This window comes from Ornithorhynchus anatinus, chromosome 16 (genome assembly GCF_004115215.2).
Source record: "Ornithorhynchus anatinus isolate Pmale09 chromosome 16, mOrnAna1.pri.v4, whole genome shotgun sequence".
NCBI classification, from domain to species: domain Eukaryota; kingdom Metazoa; phylum Chordata; class Mammalia; order Monotremata; family Ornithorhynchidae; genus Ornithorhynchus; species Ornithorhynchus anatinus.
The window spans coordinates 37,073,348-37,091,476 of NC_041743.1; the positions used below are offsets into that span (position 1 = coordinate 37,073,348).

Here is an 18,129-nt window from a genome sequence, read left to right on the forward strand (position 1 = left end):
AATCCTTTGTGCATTTAAAAATCATCTTTCCGTAGGGGGCTTTCACCTAGGTGTTCCTGTTAACATTTGGAGAAGGGGTAATATTAAATGTTCAGGGGGTTAATATAGCACCTTTCCTCAAAGGCGTCCGAGCACTTTCAGGGATGTGATCTTTGGTAACTGGATAATAATAATGATGATGATGATATTTGTTAATCGCTTAATACATGTCAAGCACTGTTCTAAGCGCTGGGGGAAACCCAAGCTAATCAGGTTGGACACAGTCCATGTCCCAAATGGGACTCATGGCATTAATCCCCATTTTACAGAAGAGGTAACTGAGACACAGAAGAGTTAAGTGACTTGCCCAAGGTCACGCAGCTGACAAGTGGGGCAGCGGGGATTAGAACTCAGGTCCTTTTGACTCCCAGGCTTGTGTTTTATCCACTAGACCACACTGCTTCTTAAGCCCTGGTCGTTCTTTTGAAGAGAAAAGCGACTGAGCGTTGTCTATTCCCCTCGTCTATTCTCTCTCTCTTTTTTTTTTTTAACAGATTGTACACATCCTAAATATGACTTCTGCAAAGATCATTTCTTTTCTGTTGCTGCCAGACGAAAGCCTCCATTCCTTACAGTCACGCATCGAGCAGGAAACGGGAATAAGTACTGGGACCCAAGAACTACTCTTGGAGATGGGAATTTCCTTGGATCCCAGGAAACCTGCTTCTCAGTGTGTGATAGATGGAGTAGTAAGAGATTGCTGATTTATTTAAAGACTATCGGGGCCTGTGTAGATCCCACTTAAAGAAATCCTGCCATTCTCCTTGTTCCAGCTTCCATTTGTCCATTTTTTTCAGGACTGATCTCTTTCCCAGTGAAAGTAGAAAAGCCACCGATCTGACCTTTGATTTTATTCCCCATGCGTTTATAACGAGGTCTATGAGGAATGACCCCTTCCCTCCCCACTCCACGTGTCCTTCCACTTGACTAGGCTCCCTTGGTGATTAGCTGCTGTAGTGCAAGCCTTCACCCGAGGCCTTCTCGGAGGCGGAGCTTAACTCATTCTTAATCCTTGACCGCCCAGAATATCTGAGTCCTTCCCCATACCTCAACAAGAGCCCTGCTTTGGCACGTCTGCTGCGGTGTACCCAACCGATGAGCTGTGGTGACGACTTTAGAAATAATGTTTGTCTTCTCCCCACCATCACTGCCTATGTCTCTGACTACCGGCCCACGTGCCTAGCCACTTAACAGAGCTCCACCTGCCAGCTAACGTGGCAGCCTAACCCAGGGCCCCAAGAGAGACAGCCCACTTTCCAACCTCTCCGAGTCGAGTCTAACGATCCGGTTTCTTGTTTGGTTTGGTTTTTCCCAGAGGGGCTGGGATAGCTACATGGTTTATTTATTCGATAAAAGCAAGATCGTCTACGAGGGGCCGTTTGCTTCCAGAAGTTTATCCGACTGCGTCAATTACATCGGTACGTATATTTCGCTCACTGCCGAACTAAACTCTGCCCGGGTTGGCGTAGGGGTGGGAATGCCCCCCCGCCACCCCGCTGTCATTCTTTGGGAGGTCAGGTTGTGGGGATCGGGGGGAGTGACCTGCGACCTCTGACGGTCCAGGGTGACTTGAAAATCCCAAATTGGACTTAGCCGGGGATGACCACACATTTGACAGGAGACAGGCCCATCTGCGGGATCGGAGGGGCAATATCTCCATTGTTCAGTGTTGCCCTGTACCGGCCTTAGGTCGGTCACCGATCCTAAAGAGGAAAAATGGGTTCTAATGTGGGCTCTGCCACTTGCCTGTTGTGTGCCCTTGGGTCAGTCACTGAACTTCTCTGGGGTTCAGGTTTCTCACCTGTAAAATGGGGGTTCAGTATCTGTTCTCCCACCCCCTTAGATTCTGAGCCCCATGTGGGTCAGGGACTGCCTGAACTGATGATCTCGTATCTACCTCAGCCTTTAGTACAGTGCTTGGCACATTGTAAGCGCTTACATCCTAATTATCGTCATTATTATTATTAGGGTTGAGCAGGGATTAATAGAGGTGGTGTGGAGCTTGAAGTGCACAGCAGCGGAAAGGTAAATAATGCTCTGAAACTTTCCTGAGGGCTGCTTTTTGGGGAAGCACCCAGAAATTATGGAAAGCAGTCAGGGAGGGAAAACTTGGCTAGCTTTCGCCCAAGAGCAAAAAGGTTGTCGTCCGAAGGTTTTTGAAATGTGAACAGAATCCATTATGAAAGGAAAGTGCACAACTGAGGAGATCAGTAGATTAGAAACTAGGAGCAGGAAAGTGAGCTGCCTGTCTTCAGAGAGACTGAGAAAGTCGTTACCTTGGTTCACTGAGGTGTTGCCTGACAATTCCCTGGTTCACACAACATTTTGTCCAGCCTTGTAAAGTTTGGTTTTCACTAAATGTGAAAAGGCCGTCAGCTGCAAAGAAGATGGAGAATTTTCCCCAGTTGCATTGGGCTTGTTGTTGAGAGAGTATCAGGTAGAGTGGTGATGGGTGTGTGTAGGTTGTCTCTGTGTGTAGAGCAGGGCACAACAAGCCTCACACACAGATGGACTGGGAGCTGGACTACTTCCTGAGGAGAAAGATGAGAGTTACCAAGAGGAAATGAGGAAAAACATTTTTCCAGGATTCCGAGCCAGATAAATCAGGAAGCGGGAGCATTTAACAAGGAAGGGAAATGCGTGTTGATGAGATTCAATAGCAGGGATTTATTTAGGGCCTGCAGAAAGAAGGCAGCAGGCAGGACATTAAGTCCAGGCACTTGAACGGAAACAAATTACCTCCCAGCTTGAGGTATCGAGTTTGGGACCTATAGAATTCAGGAGCCCCAGGCTAACCAGGCTGCACCCACTTTACCTTTCTTTGGGGTGGCGCAGAAAGCAGTGTGTTGGATCATTGAGCACTTGTAGTGTGCAGAGCACTGTACTAAGCCCTTAGGAGAGTATGCTACAATAGAGTTGGTAGACACGATTCCTGCCCACAAGGATTTAAGAAAAGTTGTGCAAAGAACCCAAACTTTAGGACCTTTTCAATTTCAAAGTCAACTTTTTTTTCCTCCAGACAGGGCTTTTTCTAGCTCGTTCCTTCTACTGCCGGTAGCATCTAGCTATACGATCCTACTTAGTCAACTTAAGACCCTGCTCGCAGTCAGCGTGACTGTCAGTCACGAGCGGATGGCCGAAATGATATTCTCACAGGCAGATGATCCCGTCTCCCATGTCCGGTGAACAGTAATCGGCTGGCGGTATTTATTGGGCGCTCGCTGAGGGCAGAGCGCCGGCCTCAAGCTAAATAAATACACCGGTCGCAAATATGCTTTGTAAAAAATCTTGTTTGCCTCTTCCATCCAGTACAGGACAGCAAAATCCAACTGCCGATCACGCAGCTCCGGAAAGTGTGGGCCGAAGCGGTCCATTACGTGTCTGGACTGAAAGAAGATTACAGTAGACTCTTTCAGGGTCAGAGAGCAGCTATGTAAGTTGATTCTGCTCAGAGGTGGCATGTCATCACTCATCAAATGATTTCTAACCAGACCCAAGGTGTCGATGGGCTGGAAGCGTGGCCTAGTGGAGAGAGCCCGGGCTTGGCAGTCGGCGGATCTTGGTTCTAATCCAACCTCTGCCACTTGCCTGCTTTGCGACCTTGATCAAGTCGCTTAAATTCCCTGGACCTCAGTTTCTTCATCTGTTAAGTGGGGATTCAGTTCCCAATCTCCCTCTCCCTTAAAACAGCTCCACATGGGTCAGGGACTCTGACCTACCTATCTCGAATACTCTCTAGTGTTTAGGACACTGCTTGGCACCTAGTAAGCGTTTAACAAATGCCACAGTTATTAAGTCAATACCGCAAGATTCGTCAGTTTTGACTTGGAAAGCTCCGTGCAGAACGGTTTTTCCCTCCCTCCCAGAATCCTCTCTTTCGGTGCCGAGTGTAGAAGGGGAGAGCGTTCTCTTCTTTGAAGCCTGCTGCCGGCAAACTTGTTTGAGATTGTGCAGTGCTTGGTACTTCTGGTCCAGGGAGAATGTTGTAGCCTCAGGGCACTAAAAAGGAATGGTCAAGAGGCCAGGCCCAGTAGCCGGGGTACGGGTTCTACACCGATTGTGGGAACTTGGAGTCTGGGGTCCCATCGGTAACCTACCCGCACACCCTTTTTCTGTTGACCATTCTGACGAGATCTGTTCCTTCGACTAGGTTGAGTCTTCTCCGCTATAACGCTAACTTAACAAAAATGAAGAACACCATGATCTCGGCATCTCAGCAACTGAAAGCTAAACTGCAGTTTTTTCATCAGAGCATTCAACTTGACCTGGATAAATACAGTGATCAGATGGCTTATGGGATATGTAAGTGTCTGGGGAAAGGGGTGGGCGGGGGTGTTGGAGATCCTGAGACCCCATACTTCCTTTACTGCACAGACACTGTTTTGCTTAATATTGGCTTTCCATAGCACGAAAGGAGGGAGCCTCCTCAGACTTCTTGAACGGAATCGATTTGTTTAGGAAAATCGAGGAATTATGGGGAGCTGTCCTTCTAAGGGGGTATACCAGCCTTTCATTTTGAGTGTGGGGGTGAGAAGAGGGCAAGAATTTGAGGTGGGTGGAGGCCAGGAGGGACAGGCTTCAAAGAGCTAGTAGGCCCCCATTTTGGATCTTTTCAGGAGGCATAAATCTTTTCAGAGACCTGGCCTGAGCGGAGCTGGGAGTCCAGCTTGGACAGCCGTGGGCCCGGCTCATTGGCCTGCCTCTTTTCCAATTGAGTTGGGCACCTATAACGTCCCTAACCATCAGGTTGGATGGCAACCCTCTAGAGACAGAGTCCTGGACTGGTCGAACCGAAAGTGTGACCCAAGAGAGCCGTAGCTGTTGCAATTCCTGGGTGGTATCCGTCTCCCCAACGGCAGGTGACACGATGCAGCACCACATGTTTTGTGGCATTGGCCTTGGGGCAGCCTCGGGGGCAGGGGGAGAGCCTGAGATGAAAGCTGGTCATTGAAAAAGCCAGAGGAAGCGAGGGGAGGAAGCCAGAAACAGTTCCCAGAAAATTACTCTGCTGCTTTTCCCTCTCCTGGAATGTAGATTGTCTGTGTTGAAGACTTCCAGGTTTTGTTTCTGAATAGAAAGTTATAGTCACTCGAGTGTTGGGAAAATATCCAGTTACTCCAGGAATCAAGCGGAGGGTGTTTGGGGCTCTTCTCTTTTGTGTACGCGGCTTTGTGTAAAACGATTTTCTTATTCAGCCTCGGAAAAAATGCTGAAAGCCTGGAAGGAAATGGAAGAAAAAGCTATCCACTGTGCACAGGTGAGGCTCCCGAAGGCTGGATCCGAGAGCTGAAAGAGAACGGAGGCGGCATGAGGGCATCTCCTGGGCTCAGTGGGAAAGGGCACACTGTTTTTAAGGTCTTTGGAATGTGGCCAACGCTTAGGCGATCTGGAGAACGGCGGCCTGCTCAGCCTGGCCTGGGAGCAGCCAGAGAAACTGTCTTGCCCTGTTCCTTTTTTCAGTTAAGCAGTGGTGTTGATTGAGCGCTTACTGTGTGCTGAGCGCTTGGATGAGTACGAGACAACAGAGTCGGTAGGCATGTTCCCTGCCCACAAGGAATTTACAGTCTGGCGGGGAGGGGTGGGGAACCTCTGCTCCCATGGCTCCTCCTTCATTCAGTCGTATTTATTAAGCACTTACTGTGTGCAGAGCACTGCTTGGAAAGTACAATTCCTCCTCTCCCTACTGCCCCTTCCGTGGCCCTACTCCATCATCCACTTGGCTAAGGGCAGAGCTGGGGAATTAGCGTCCCAGGGCCCAGCCCAGTCAGGCTAAATCAGTCAGTCAGGTGTACTTTTTGAGTGCTTACTGTGAGCAGAGCACCATACTAAGCCCTTGGGAGAGTGCAGTATAACAATAAACAGACACATTCCCATAAACAATAAACATGCAGTCTAGAGGGGCGGACAGACAGTAGTAGAAATACGAGGAAAAGCAAAACCAGCAGCCATTGGTCCCGCCTTGCCCGAAGCCTCTTTCTTTCTTGCCACCCACTACTAGCTTGGTATCTGTTGGCAAAGGAGCGGTGAAGATAGTGACTGTTGGTGGCTGTCTTCTGATAAGGGAGAGGGGAAAAGGAGGCCTAGGATAAAGGAGAGATGAACGTGGGGGAAAAGTTTCTAGTACGAAAAGATTGGAGAGTCTACAGCGGACTGAAAGGGAAAGGCATGTCCCGCCTGACTCGATTATCCATTTACGATTTTACTTTTACATTGATGGATTAAGATTCCCCGGGTAGGTCTTCCGTCAGTGCCATTTTATGCCCATCTCATGCTGATGGTGATGTCGTTTTGGTATCGGTTAATTCCTTAGGCGTTTTAGGCGTTGGACTGGAATCTGGCTCATTAGGTCAGATGCGGTGCCTGTCTCAGGTGGGGCTCAGTGTTAGGGGAAGAGCAGGCAATGTCTTGAAGCAACCCAGCCTAGTGGGAAGAACACAGGCCTGGGAGTCAGAGGACCCGGGTTCCGAATCCCGGCAGCGCCGCCTTACCGTGTCACCTCGGGCACGTCACGTAACTTCTCGGTGTCTAAGGTTTCTCATCTGTAAAACGGGCCCTCGGTACCTGATCTCCTTCCTGTTGAGGCCCGTGTGGGACAAGGACTGAGTAACTCGTATCTACCCCAGCTTGACCCAGAGTGAGCACTTAACGAATACCACTGTTATTATCTGGTTCTATTTCCAGAGTCCACACGGCTTGGAACCTAATAAACACTTAATAGATACTCTATTATTACTGATGGGAACTACTGTTGGGGTTTCAAACTCTGTAACCAGAATGCTTTCAAATGACCCCCTGTAGATTATTATTTGAGAAATACCTGCTTCGTAAGAACAACCACTCAAGCAATTAGAACAGCAGACCCCTTAAGACTCTTGAGTCCTACCCTTCATTTGAGCTCTTTCCCGGCCCCGGGCCCGCTGTGCGTGTTTAATGATTGTCTTTCTTGTAACCCGTTTTAGGCCGGTGATATTGGCTACTTGGATGAGCAGATCATGACCCTTCACACCGAAATCGTGGAGCTCCAAAGAAGTCCATATGCGAGGCGGCAAGGAGACGTAATGGAGACTCTGTAAGAACACGCCAGCTGATCTGGTGCCTTTTAGGGGTAGCTGGCTGCCTCCTAGTTGGATCAATCGAAGTGGTCGGAGCCCTTCTTGGGCACCCAGTTAGGACGGTGCCCTGTACTGGGGGCTTGGGAAATACAGAATAAAAAAGTGACCAGTTCCCTGCCCTCCAGGAACTCGCGTTGTAATGGGGAAGACCACCGTAAAAGTCTTTACAACCACAGTGGGGAAAAATGAGGAAAGGCAGCAGTGTCTTTTCCTCTTTGGCTCAGGTTGAGGCCTTTAAAGGAGTGACTTGGTTGGGCTGATATACATCTGGACACAGGGTCCGGCCCCTGAGCATCTAGGCTGGACCACGGTTTCTCTTCCACATAGGCCCAGTGCACTTTGGAAACGCATACATCTTCCCAGAATGTTGTGTAGAATGTAAACCCCAGCCGGTGGCTCGGGACGAATCTATGCCTTTTCGGGAAGAACTATTCCTCGTCGACAAAGACCCCCAACTCTAAAGAAGAACCGAATGAGACCCCCAAAGTATTTTTCCAAACTGTGGTTTATTGAAAATCATTCTCTTGTGAGTTAATAATGGAAAGTGGGAATATTTTTTCTTTTGCAGGGAGCAAAAAGCTATTGATTTATACAAGCAACTAAAGCATAGATCTCCAGGTAAGACACCCGTTATCCTCCAATGGAAGCTTTGGAAGCACCTCCAGAAGGTTCCTGCGGTACCCTCCTTTCATTATTCTATTTATTAATGATGTCTATATAGCTATAATTCTATTTATTTACCGTGATGCAATTGATGCCCGTCCACTTGCTTTGTTTTGTTGTCTGTCTCCCCCCTTCTAGACTGTGAGCCCGTTGGGTAGGGATTGTCCGTATTTGTTGCCGAGTTGTACTTTCCGAGCGCTTAGAACAGTGCTCTGCGCAAAGTTAAGTGCTCAATAAATACGATTGAGTGAATGAATGAAACAGGGTGTGATTCTGGGAGTCGTTTTCAGTGGGGGCAGAAAAAGCCCAGGTCACCGGTCTTCTGTTCGGGAGAGTAGAGGAGGCTAGAAAGGGAAAGCAGCTGAAAACCTTTGGAGGATCTTAGACTTAGAGGAGATAGTTCCACCGGGAATGAAAGTCAAAAGTGAGGAAAGGGGATAGGCAAAAGGAAGAGAAATGACAAGGGATGCACTCAAAGAGAGCAAAAGAACCCACCCTCTTAGGCCAGGAAAGTGTCACCCAGCAAAGCGGGTCGCAAGGCAGAGTTAGTTCTGAGGGAGAGTTACAAGCTCCAAATTGTGTCGTTCCCCCATCCCCCCAGCTCCGATTCGGGCCGATGTAACGGTAGTTATTTCTAGCAGTGCTTTGGCAGTACCACTGTGCTACACGCTGGGGTAGAATCAAGATGATGGGGTCGGACCCAGTCCATGTCTCCCCCCCCCCAGGGTGCACAGGCTTGGTACGAGGGAGAGCAGGTACTGAATCCCCATTTTGCAGATGAGGAAATGGAGGCATAGAGAAGTTAAGGAACTAGGTCACACGGCAAGCAATTGGTAGAGCTGGGCTTGGAATCCAGGTCTTCTGACTCCCACTCCCAGGCTTCTTCCACCAGGCCACGCTGCTTCTCTGCCGAGGAATTCCCGTAGAGCTGGGGAGGTGGGCCCCAATGCTGTCAGCCAAGGGGCCATGGGGCCATCAGCTCCCACCACCTCTGCGCGCGCCTGAACTAAAAGTGAATCCTAAGTGCCGTTAGTGCCGTTCACCCTTAGTTCTGTCCATCGACGAGGTACCGTTCTGCTCGTCCTGTCGACCCGGTGGCATTAAAGAGTCCTCGTTCTGAGTCTCTTCAAATCAGATTCCGAATTTAATCAAGCCACGGCCAGGCTTGATTAATTTTGCTGTGCCTCATTTGTAAATTGGGGATTAAGACTGTTTGCCCCACGTGGGACAATCTGATATCCTTGTATCTATCTGTAGTTCTAAGCACACAGTAAACGCTTAACAAGTACCAGCATTAGTATTATGTTCCTTAGCTGGTTCACTTCTCAGGATATGGGGGAAAGCCTTGTGCTTCGGAGTCGAGGTTCTGGCACGGGGCGAGTAGCTTTTCTGACTTTTGTAACCGATGGGCTCGTGTCTTTCAGATCACTCGTACAGCGACAGCACGGAGATGGTGAAGATCATTGTGCAGACTGTGCAGAGCCAGGACCGAGTTCTCAAGGAGCTCTTTGGACACTTGAGGTAGAGAGATTGTTCTCTTCCCACCAAAAATCCCCTAAGAACACGCGTCGAAGGGAAGGTTTTGATTCAGCTAGCGATGCCCCGGTCCCATCCAAAAGTGCAGCTAGTTCTCCGAGAAGCCGGGGGGTCTGTATTTGCAGAACTCCACGATGAGGAGAACTCGTGCTGTAGTAGACAACCGAGTGCCACCCAGCCCGGGGCACCACCAGCCGTCTCCTCCAAAACCACGCCGCTCCAAATCCGAAACCTCTTTGCACCGTTGGAAGAACGTCCCCTGATGCCTAACCAAAAAGCTTGATGGAAAACCCGTGTCAGGGCAGAACCGAATGTCAGTGAGGAATATTTATTAAGGGCTTACTGTGTGCAGATCACTGTACTAAGCGCTTGGAAAAGTACAGTACAGTAGAAATGGTACACGCGATCCCTACCCTCAAGAAGCTTACCTCTGCCGGGGAGGTTTCATTGGTTTCCTCTGGCTGAAAGCATCCGGGACCTTACCGCGCCTAACCATGATTGTCGCATGTCTCTTCTAGCAAACTGTTGGGCTGCAAGCAGAAGATCATCGATCTCCTCCCCAAGGTCGAAGTGGCTCTCAATAACATCAAGGAGGCTGATAACACTGTCATGCTAATGCAGGGCAAACGGCAGAGGGAAATCTGGCATCTGTTGAAGATTGCTTGTGTAAGCGTGACGGTCGGGTTAGGTTTGGAAACCACCTGGCATCCGGGGAGGTTGTTTTTTTTTTTTTTACCCTTTTAGGACGGGCAAGTGCTTTGGGCTGGCTGGCTCGGAACAGCTGGGCTTGGCTCTCTTCGGTGCTGGGGACCAAGCCGCCCGTCTAGGGGGACGGGGGTGGGGCCGAGTCCAAAGGCGAACGAGGAGCAGCCGGAGGCGGGAGCCCCGGAAAAAGAGGAGAATGAGAAAAGTGAGGAGCTGAAGGGGAGTGTGTCGGGGGCGGGGGATTGGGGCTGTGTGACTATGCTTGTGGTTGGTCTTTGACCCTTGCCAGTTTTAGGCAGCGCACCATGGGAAGCTTAATCCAATGCCAAACTGGCATTGAATGGCTCCGTTTGCTGGCATACTGGCCTTCACCCAACAGGAGTAGCCAGCCGCCCCCCGACCCTCCTGGACTCCAAGGGCTCCAGTGTGCTTGAGGGAGAGTCCTCAAAGGGACCCAGACCGAACCCGAGACCCGGGGCCGTCCTCCTCCTCTCTCCCCCCGCCCTCGCTGGGTGGATACTGGGTGGGGGCCCTCTAGCTGGACACCAGCCAACCCCTTCTCCTCCTGTCTCCTCAAGGCTGGTTTTGGGGGATGCTGTGTCCCCCACTTTGATGCCCTGGCAGTACCAGAGTCCAGATTTTTCAACTCCCACTTCGCTTGGCCTCTCCTCTGTTCTGGGTCAGTGCCACCCCTGTCCGCCATCATAGCCTCCACACACTCCTCTGTGTGCTCCAGCCTCATCCCCAAGGAACCCAAGTCTCTGTCTCCAGCACAGGGGCGGCAGGGCCGCAGACCTCAGAGGGACCGGCCCAGGTGCCTCGACTGGAAACGAGCACACGCCCCGGTCATCTCCCGGCTCTCCCGGAAGTGCTGGGACCTTGGGTCAGCTCCCCATTGGGCAAATGGAGGACCTGAGGCCCAGAGAAGTTGTGACAGGCAGAGTCGATTTCCCCCCTCCCCCACCCCCAGCAAATCCCAAGGCCCAGCTCTGCCCGGGACAGTAGCGCCGAATGGGGTCGGTGTCCAGATGGGAAAGGAGAAATCAATGGCCTTTGATTTTGTTTTTTTCAGACTCAGAGTTCTGCTCGCTCCCTTGTAGGATCCAGTCTCGAAGGCGCAGTCCCGCCTCCTACCCCGGCGTGGCTGCCCGCAAGTGCCACGGGAACCGTGCCCCATCCTTTTTCTTCTCTGGTGACTCCTAAAGATGGGTGAGTTCCCTTCCCAGTGGGAATCTTTTCCATCTAAAATCCCCAGAAACTCTCTTGTATAATGTAGTGTGCCTCACACTTCCTTCTTCCTCGGTCCCCTGCACGTGGCGGAGGTCCTTGCGTCTCCTCCCGATTTTTTTTTTTTTTTAAATCGCAGTTAAGTGCTTACTATGTGCCAGGCATTCTACTAAGTGCTGGGGTAGATAGAAAACGATTAGGTTGGACGCAGTCCGTGTCCCACATGGGGCTCACAGTATTGATCCCTGTTTTCCAGATGGGGTAACTGAGACATAGAAAGATAAGGGACTTGCCCAAGGTCACACTGCAGACAGATGGTGGAGCTGGGATTAGACCCCGGGTCCACCTGACTCCCAGGCCCATGCTCTATCTACTAGGCCATGCTGCTTCTCAAATACGATGCTCAGGTTTGCTCCGTTGGCTCCCCATTTTCCTTCCTTTCCCGACTCAATCCCGATTGCCGAGCCGGCACCAAATCCCGTCACTTCTTCCGCCACCAAAACACTCCTCCTCCGTGCTTCTCCCTTACTGCCACCTCTCTGAGGATTGAAATCAGCCTTGCAAAGGAGTGTAAAAATTAGACCCTCTCATTTTTATTTTTTTTTACAAAAAAATTTTTTTCCAGCCCATCGATTTCCTTGCAGGATCAGGATTGGATGAATTCGTATGGGTGTTGTTTATCACGGGTATCCATTTGCCTTCCCTGGGCTAGTAGCTATTTGCAGGACAGCCTTAAATGGCTCTTACAGCTTCTTAGGCCTGTCCTCGTGTTCTCTTTCCTGACAGTAAACACTGGGAAACGTGAAAAACGTTAAACACGGGAACCGGGCAACACCGGAAATCGATTGCTCTCCTCTCCGGCCCCTCCATCGCTCTCCCCCCCGTCCCTCCCTCCTACCTCAGATCCAAATCCAGCTGCTAAAATACTCTTTCCCTCTGGCTGCCACTTCAGCGGTTCCTGATTCAAGACCCTGTCCCGCCCATACACGGTGTGGCTTTAGTTCTTTTCAAGGATGAGCACGTCACCGTTGCTCAGACAAGAATAAGTGATTATTTTCGGACCGATATGTTCGTAGTCATCATCATCAGTGGTATTCATTGAGTGCTTTCTATGTGCAGAGCACTGTATTAAGCTCTTGGGAGAGTAGGTTGACACGATCCCTGCCCACGAGAGGCTCAGCGACCAGAGAGGACATAGGCTCCCCGCTTCGAATTGATTGGGTTTCGTTTACTGTACACCTCGGCCTGACTTCTGTATGTTTCGACCTGGTAGTAGGCAGACAGAATAACAATAGTAATGTTAGTGGCATTCATTAAGCGCTTACTACGTGCCAGGCAATGGTCTAAGCACTGGGGTGGATTAAAGCCAATAGTAATTATGGTACCTGTTCAGCGTCTTCTAAGCCGAGCACTGTTCTAAGCGTTGGGTTAGATACAAGGTCATCAGGTTGTCCCCCGTGGGGCTCACGGTCTCGATCCCCATTCTACTGATGAGGTCACTGAGGCAAAGTGAAGTGGCTTGCCCAAGGTCACACAGCCGGCGAGCGGCGGAGCCGGGATTGGAACCCAAGACTTCCTGACTCCTCAGCCCGTGTGCTCTCCACTACGCCGTGCCGCTTCCGATTGAAGAGGTGCGGGCCGACTCAGAGTCCGCTCAGCCCGACGGAGGAAAACGGCACTAAACTGCCGGCGACGCTCTTCAAGTCCGAGATGGTTCCGAAGGTCCCTGGCCCCTCTCCAGGGCGAGCGCCTGAGCCAAACAGGAGAGTTGGCCCGGAAGCCTTTCGCCTTGTATGGCTCTCCGTTTGGATCCCCGCTGCCTGTTAAATCCTTCCTTCTGCCTCAGCCCAGAAGGAGTTTCTGGGTAGAGAGGAGGAAACAAACACCCTGACCTTCAAGGAAGCAGTTTGGGTTTCTGCCCTAGGTCAGGTCTTCAAATTCCTTAGCGACCCTTTTCAAACCCAAATGGAAAGCAAGTTCAAGCTCAACGGGTGGGCGTTCGGTTTTATAACCCTTAAGAAGAAACTCCCTTCAGCCCCTCATGTTGAGCAGAGGTGTGGGTCCCGGCACCTCTGACTGTTCCCTTTGTCTTCCAGGGAAAACTTTACACAGATGATAGAGGAAAACCTGAATTATCTCGGCTGCTTTAGCACTATCATCCGGGAGGCCAAAGAGGAGCAGGGCAATAGTATGATGGTGAGTCCGGAGGCTTGAAATCTTCCATCCATCGTAGGGCTTTGGTGGCGTGAGGTGCAGGGGGAGGGGAAGGAAGGTTTCTGGGGAGACGCAGCCCCTCAGATCTCAGCCCTCACCTGTGGGCTGGGGAATCGCCCGTTACCCAATCCGGGAATCCGGGCTGTTGAGCGTTAGCACTTTGGGGTGCCCGTACAAAGTCCAGCCACTTCTCCGCTAAGGCGGGGTTTGCGTCCTCAAAGAACCTCACGCCAAGGAAAATGCGTACGAGAGTCCGTGGCCCATGTGGGGATTGACACTGCCGTTTCCTTCTGACGTGGCCTCGTGGTCTGTCCACAGGCGGAAGAACGGTTCCCAGTTCCCCAACCGCAATCTATCCAAGAGATGCGATCCAGCTAGATTTTCGGTTCTTTCCCCTGTAGCGCGCTCACGGGTAAATGGGGAACCGACTCCGTGTCCCTGCCGGCTGGCTCTGGCTCGAGGTCCCACCCTAGAGAGTGAACGGCTCAAGGGGACGCTGGGCCACGTTTCGCCCCCATTTCATTTCCCCGCCGCGCTGCCATTTTTGCCGATCGGCGTTGACACGCTTTAGCGACTTGCGGGCCTCTTATCGAAGACCTCGCGGTTTTACCAGACGGTCGCCTTGAAAACGTACCTTTTTTTTTCTTCTCCTTACGTTTGGTTTTTAGAGTCTTGATTGGAGTTGGCTGAAGTAACGACGGGCACCCGATTGAACCCAGATCCCCGAGGGTCCCAGGAGGTGAAGGTGGACTTTCAGATTAGCCAGTCCCCGGTGCTGTGGGATGGGCAGCCCCCGAGGGCCGCCCCCCGCCGCCAAACGACCCCGGGTCGGAACCCGGATCGTGCGGGAGGGTGGGGGGAAACCGCTTAGCCTTCAAGAACGGCAACCGGGTTTTTCATTTGCTTTAAAAACAATCTTCCCGTGCACGTTTCGTTCAGCTGTGACAGAGGCACGGTGGTAATAGTAATAATTGTGCTATGCATTAGGCACTTACTCTGCACCAGCTGCCGGGCAGTAGGTACAGTCACATCCGCCACAGTCCCTGTTTCTCGTGGGCCTCGTATCCCTGCCTCCAGTGGGCAAGTCCCAACCCATCTTAATCGATGGGCCGGGGCGGGGGGTCCTCTGGAAGTACCGCAGTTATTATTATTTAATAAGAAAAGATTCGAGCGGGGCCGTGTCGAGGTGAAAAATCGCAAGTGGCATCCAAGGCACGTGGTTAGTGAGGAAGGTTCAGCGGACCCCTCTGAGGCTGGCAGTCTGGGGCAGTCGGGCTGGCGTTTGGGTGGAATCGGACCTGCCGGGTTGTGGAGGTTGGGCGGGATGGGGGTGGAATGTCCAGCCAGCGACTCTTAGGTGGGAGCTGGGGATGGGGGTTGGGGGCGGGGAAGGGCGTTGGAGTGGCGGGAGGGGGCTACGTGTCGGTGGGCAAGGCGGAGCGAGAGGAAGCGTCTGTGGAAGGACAGAACCATTACCCCCAATCCCTCCGCCTCGAGGCTAACCAAGCCGGTTCTATAGCAGCGAGTGGTATTTATTGAGCCCTTCTTGGGCACGGAGCAGTTTACCGAGCGCTTCTGTGAAGAACGGCCCACGCCCCTCCTCCTGCTCATCCACCCGGGATCGCCCTCGTTCCCACTGGGGTTCTGCTCTGATTTTCCCCAGGGTTAGGATTCTGCAGCGGTGCCTTGGGCACCGGCAGAGGTGTAAAATAATCCGGAGAATTTGAAATGTAATGTTGCATCCCGTGTGTATATGTATTTAAAATGTATATTCGTGACACCAGTCGACGGGCAGGTTTGTGTTTTCTGCCGGTCATTTTGTACAGGATTGGAAGCTGATCTTTTTCTAGATGTCAGTCGGTCTCTGATAATCACCGTGGGTTCTCACTTGAGAGACTCTTTCCACCTCTTGTGTAAATCTACTACAATTGTGTAAGAATTCAGAACTCTGTCTTATTTGTACAAAAGTGAAGGATGCTTTTACATTCTAGGGCTCGTAGCTCATGTTTCCCAAATGCATCTGTTCAAGGTTTTATGCGTTAAGTGGTTTCTGATCTCTGTATCGCCTGGGAATTTTGTCAAAGAGATCCACTCTGAAAGGCTTCAGCCTTACCTAACAGCAAGGATTCCCGCTTTGATTCTCTCTCTCTGAGCACCCGGTCGACTTCTCCTGAGCGCGAGCAGTCCGCCCGCTGCCCGTGAGCATCTGTAGCCGAATCGACCAGGATCCCGGCGTGTGAATGCCACGTTGCCGTCGGAGCGTTCGAACGCGGTTCCGTGGTAGGCGGCCTCGGCCGTCTCCCGCCATTCGGAAACTCAAGAGTTGTAGCCCCCTTTCTGCCAGGAAACCATCCTCCCTCTGGATTCGGCATTGTTCCCGGCTTCCGTCCGGGACTTCACACGGTGAGGGGGATGTGGAGAAATCATAGAGGTTCCAGGCGAGAGCAACAGAAATCACAAGTCATTAACAAAACCCCATTGAGCGTCCCCCGGGATTTAAAGAATCTGAAGGAAGTTTCAGAGGTCGTTCTGATGGAGAGAAGGCCGATTGAGCCGGGATGGGGAAGGCACACCCATCTCCGAAGCTCGGAAGAGTAGGCTTGAGCTTGAGGGAGGTTTCTGAAAATTCAATCGATGGTTTTTATTGAACGCTCACCGTGTACAGAACACTATACTAAGTGCTTGGGGGCGGGGAGAGTACTTAGAAAAGCATCGTGGCATAGCGGATAGAGCGGGAGTCGGAAGGTCCCGGGTTCTAATGCCGCCTCCGCCACTCGTCTGTTTTGTGATCTCGGGCGGGTCACTTAACTTCCCCGGGCCTCAGTTCTCTCATCTGTCAAATGGGAATTGACTGTGAACCCCATATGGGACAAACCGATTAACTTGTATCTACCCTAGCACTTTGAACAGCGCTTAGCACGTAGTAAGCGCCGAAAGAATACCTTTACTGATATTGAGAGATGCGTTCCCTGCCCACAGCAGTTTAGAGGACCGTTCTCCCTGCCGTGATTTCAGTCTTCCCACTGTATTTACTGCTGTGTTCGCTGATCCCGTTGGCTCTTCTCTGGAGGGACTGGGGAGAAGAGAGTGGGAAAACCATGGCCTCACGGAGGTACCGATGTGGGAGGAAGAAGAGGTAGGGAAAACCCCGGGCAGGGGGAGGCGAGGTCTCGGGACCATATTCTGAGCAGGTGAGATTTGCGCATCTGGAGGGAGGAAGCGAGGGAAAAGGTGAGCAAAACCACCGGCTGCTCAGGGAACTGGGGCGGTGGCTGACTGGGAAAGCTCCGAAAGACGGTTCTAACGATCCCCCTTCCAGGGTCCTTTCTCCCTGGCCCGGATTCCGGGGCACAGCTTCCTGTGACAAGATCAACACCCAGACCGGAGCAAGAAGAAATGGATTTAAAGCACAGCGAGAGAGGCGAAGGTTAGACTTAAAGGAGAATTACTTCAGTAGCGCGTTGGAGGGGGGAGGAGTGGCGGTCTGTTGGAAATGAAGGGAGAAGGGGCTGACTCCAGGCCAGCCATCTGCCGCTGCACATTTCCCTCCGGATCTTCACGGACCAACGTCGACCGGTGCGGAACATTTCGCCGTGCCCCGCCCTGCTTGGAGAAGCAGCGTCGCTTCGTGGCAAGAGCCCGGGCCCGGGAGGCAGAGGTCGTGGGTCCCGGCTCCGCCGCTTGTCTGCCGTTTGACTCTGGGCATGTCACTTCACTTCCCTGGACCTCATCTGTCGAATGGGGATGAAGACTGTGAGCCCCACGTGGGACAACCGGGTGACCTTGTATCCACCCCAGCGCTCAGAACAGAGCTTGACCCACAGTAAGCGCTTAACAAATACCATTGCTATTGTGATCAGCCAGCGCTTAATACTATCGCTACTGCGTCAGATGATGGGGATGCGGGGTTCCCCCGCCCCAGGCAGGGAATACCCTGGGAAGGGTCATTCGTTTAATTGTATTTACTGAGCGCTTACTGTGTGCGGAGCACTGTATTGAGCGCTTGGGAGAGTACACTTGGACCACAAATAGGGCGGATCCCTGCCCAACAACAGGGTTCCCAGTGTAGTCCTCGTTGGCTGTCAGGGGAATCTGGGGGGAAGGAAGGGGCGGACAGACAGAGGGAAGGAAACAGCGTGCACCAGAGAGGCCATGTGTTCTTGACGTGTTCCCAAGGGCTTAGTGGTTAGAGAAGCAGCGTGGCTCCGTGGAAAGAGCCCGGTCCTGGGAGTCAGAGGTCACGGGTTCGAGTCCCGTCTCTGCCGCTTGTCAGTTGTATGACTGTGGGCGAGTCACTTCACTTCTCTGGGCCTCAGTTCCCTCATCTGGAAAAGGGGAGGTGAAGACTGTGAGCCTCACGCGGGGCAATCTGATGACCCTGTATCTACCCAACGCTTAGAAGAGTGCCCTGCACAGAGTAAGCGCTTAACAAATACCAGCATTATTATGATTATTGACTGCGCACGTGCACGAGGTGGGACGGGGCCGCCGATTTGGGCGGGGCAGCGCCAAAGCCTGCTTCGTCCCCGCTCGCTTCCCTTCCCTCCCGGCCTACGGGGCTCAGGGCTCAGTGCGCAGGCGCGGGGAGGGGGCGCCCAGGGCGCAGGCGCGGGGAGGCGGGGAGGGGGCGCCC

At 52.0% G+C, this 18,129-nt stretch overlaps 1 protein-coding gene across 6 annotated transcripts in view; it reads left to right on the plus strand.

The window, feature by feature from the left end:
• Positions 1-15,539, plus strand: part of CHUK (component of inhibitor of nuclear factor kappa B kinase complex) — a 39,009-nt gene extending 23,470 nt beyond the window's left edge. For all 6 annotated transcript variants that reach the window (XM_029081054.2, XM_029081053.2, XM_029081049.2 and 3 more), the window contains 12 exons: positions 534-728; positions 1,355-1,457; positions 3,349-3,472; positions 4,190-4,341; positions 5,235-5,296; positions 6,999-7,108; positions 7,720-7,769; positions 9,239-9,335; positions 9,869-10,016; positions 11,128-11,264; positions 13,379-13,478; positions 14,165-15,539. In XM_029081054.2, coding sequence (XP_028936887.1) covers positions 534-728; positions 1,355-1,457; positions 3,349-3,472; positions 4,190-4,341; positions 5,235-5,296; positions 6,999-7,108; positions 7,720-7,769; positions 9,239-9,335; positions 9,869-10,016; positions 11,128-11,264; positions 13,379-13,478; positions 14,165-14,191 — 1,305 coding nt within the window. In that variant the 3' untranslated portion in view covers positions 14,192-15,539. The remainder of the gene's footprint in view (positions 1-533; positions 729-1,354; positions 1,458-3,348; positions 3,473-4,189; positions 4,342-5,234; positions 5,297-6,998; positions 7,109-7,719; positions 7,770-9,238; positions 9,336-9,868; positions 10,017-11,127; positions 11,265-13,378; positions 13,479-14,164) is intronic.
• The last annotated feature ends 2,590 nt before the right edge of the window (positions 15,540-18,129 follow it).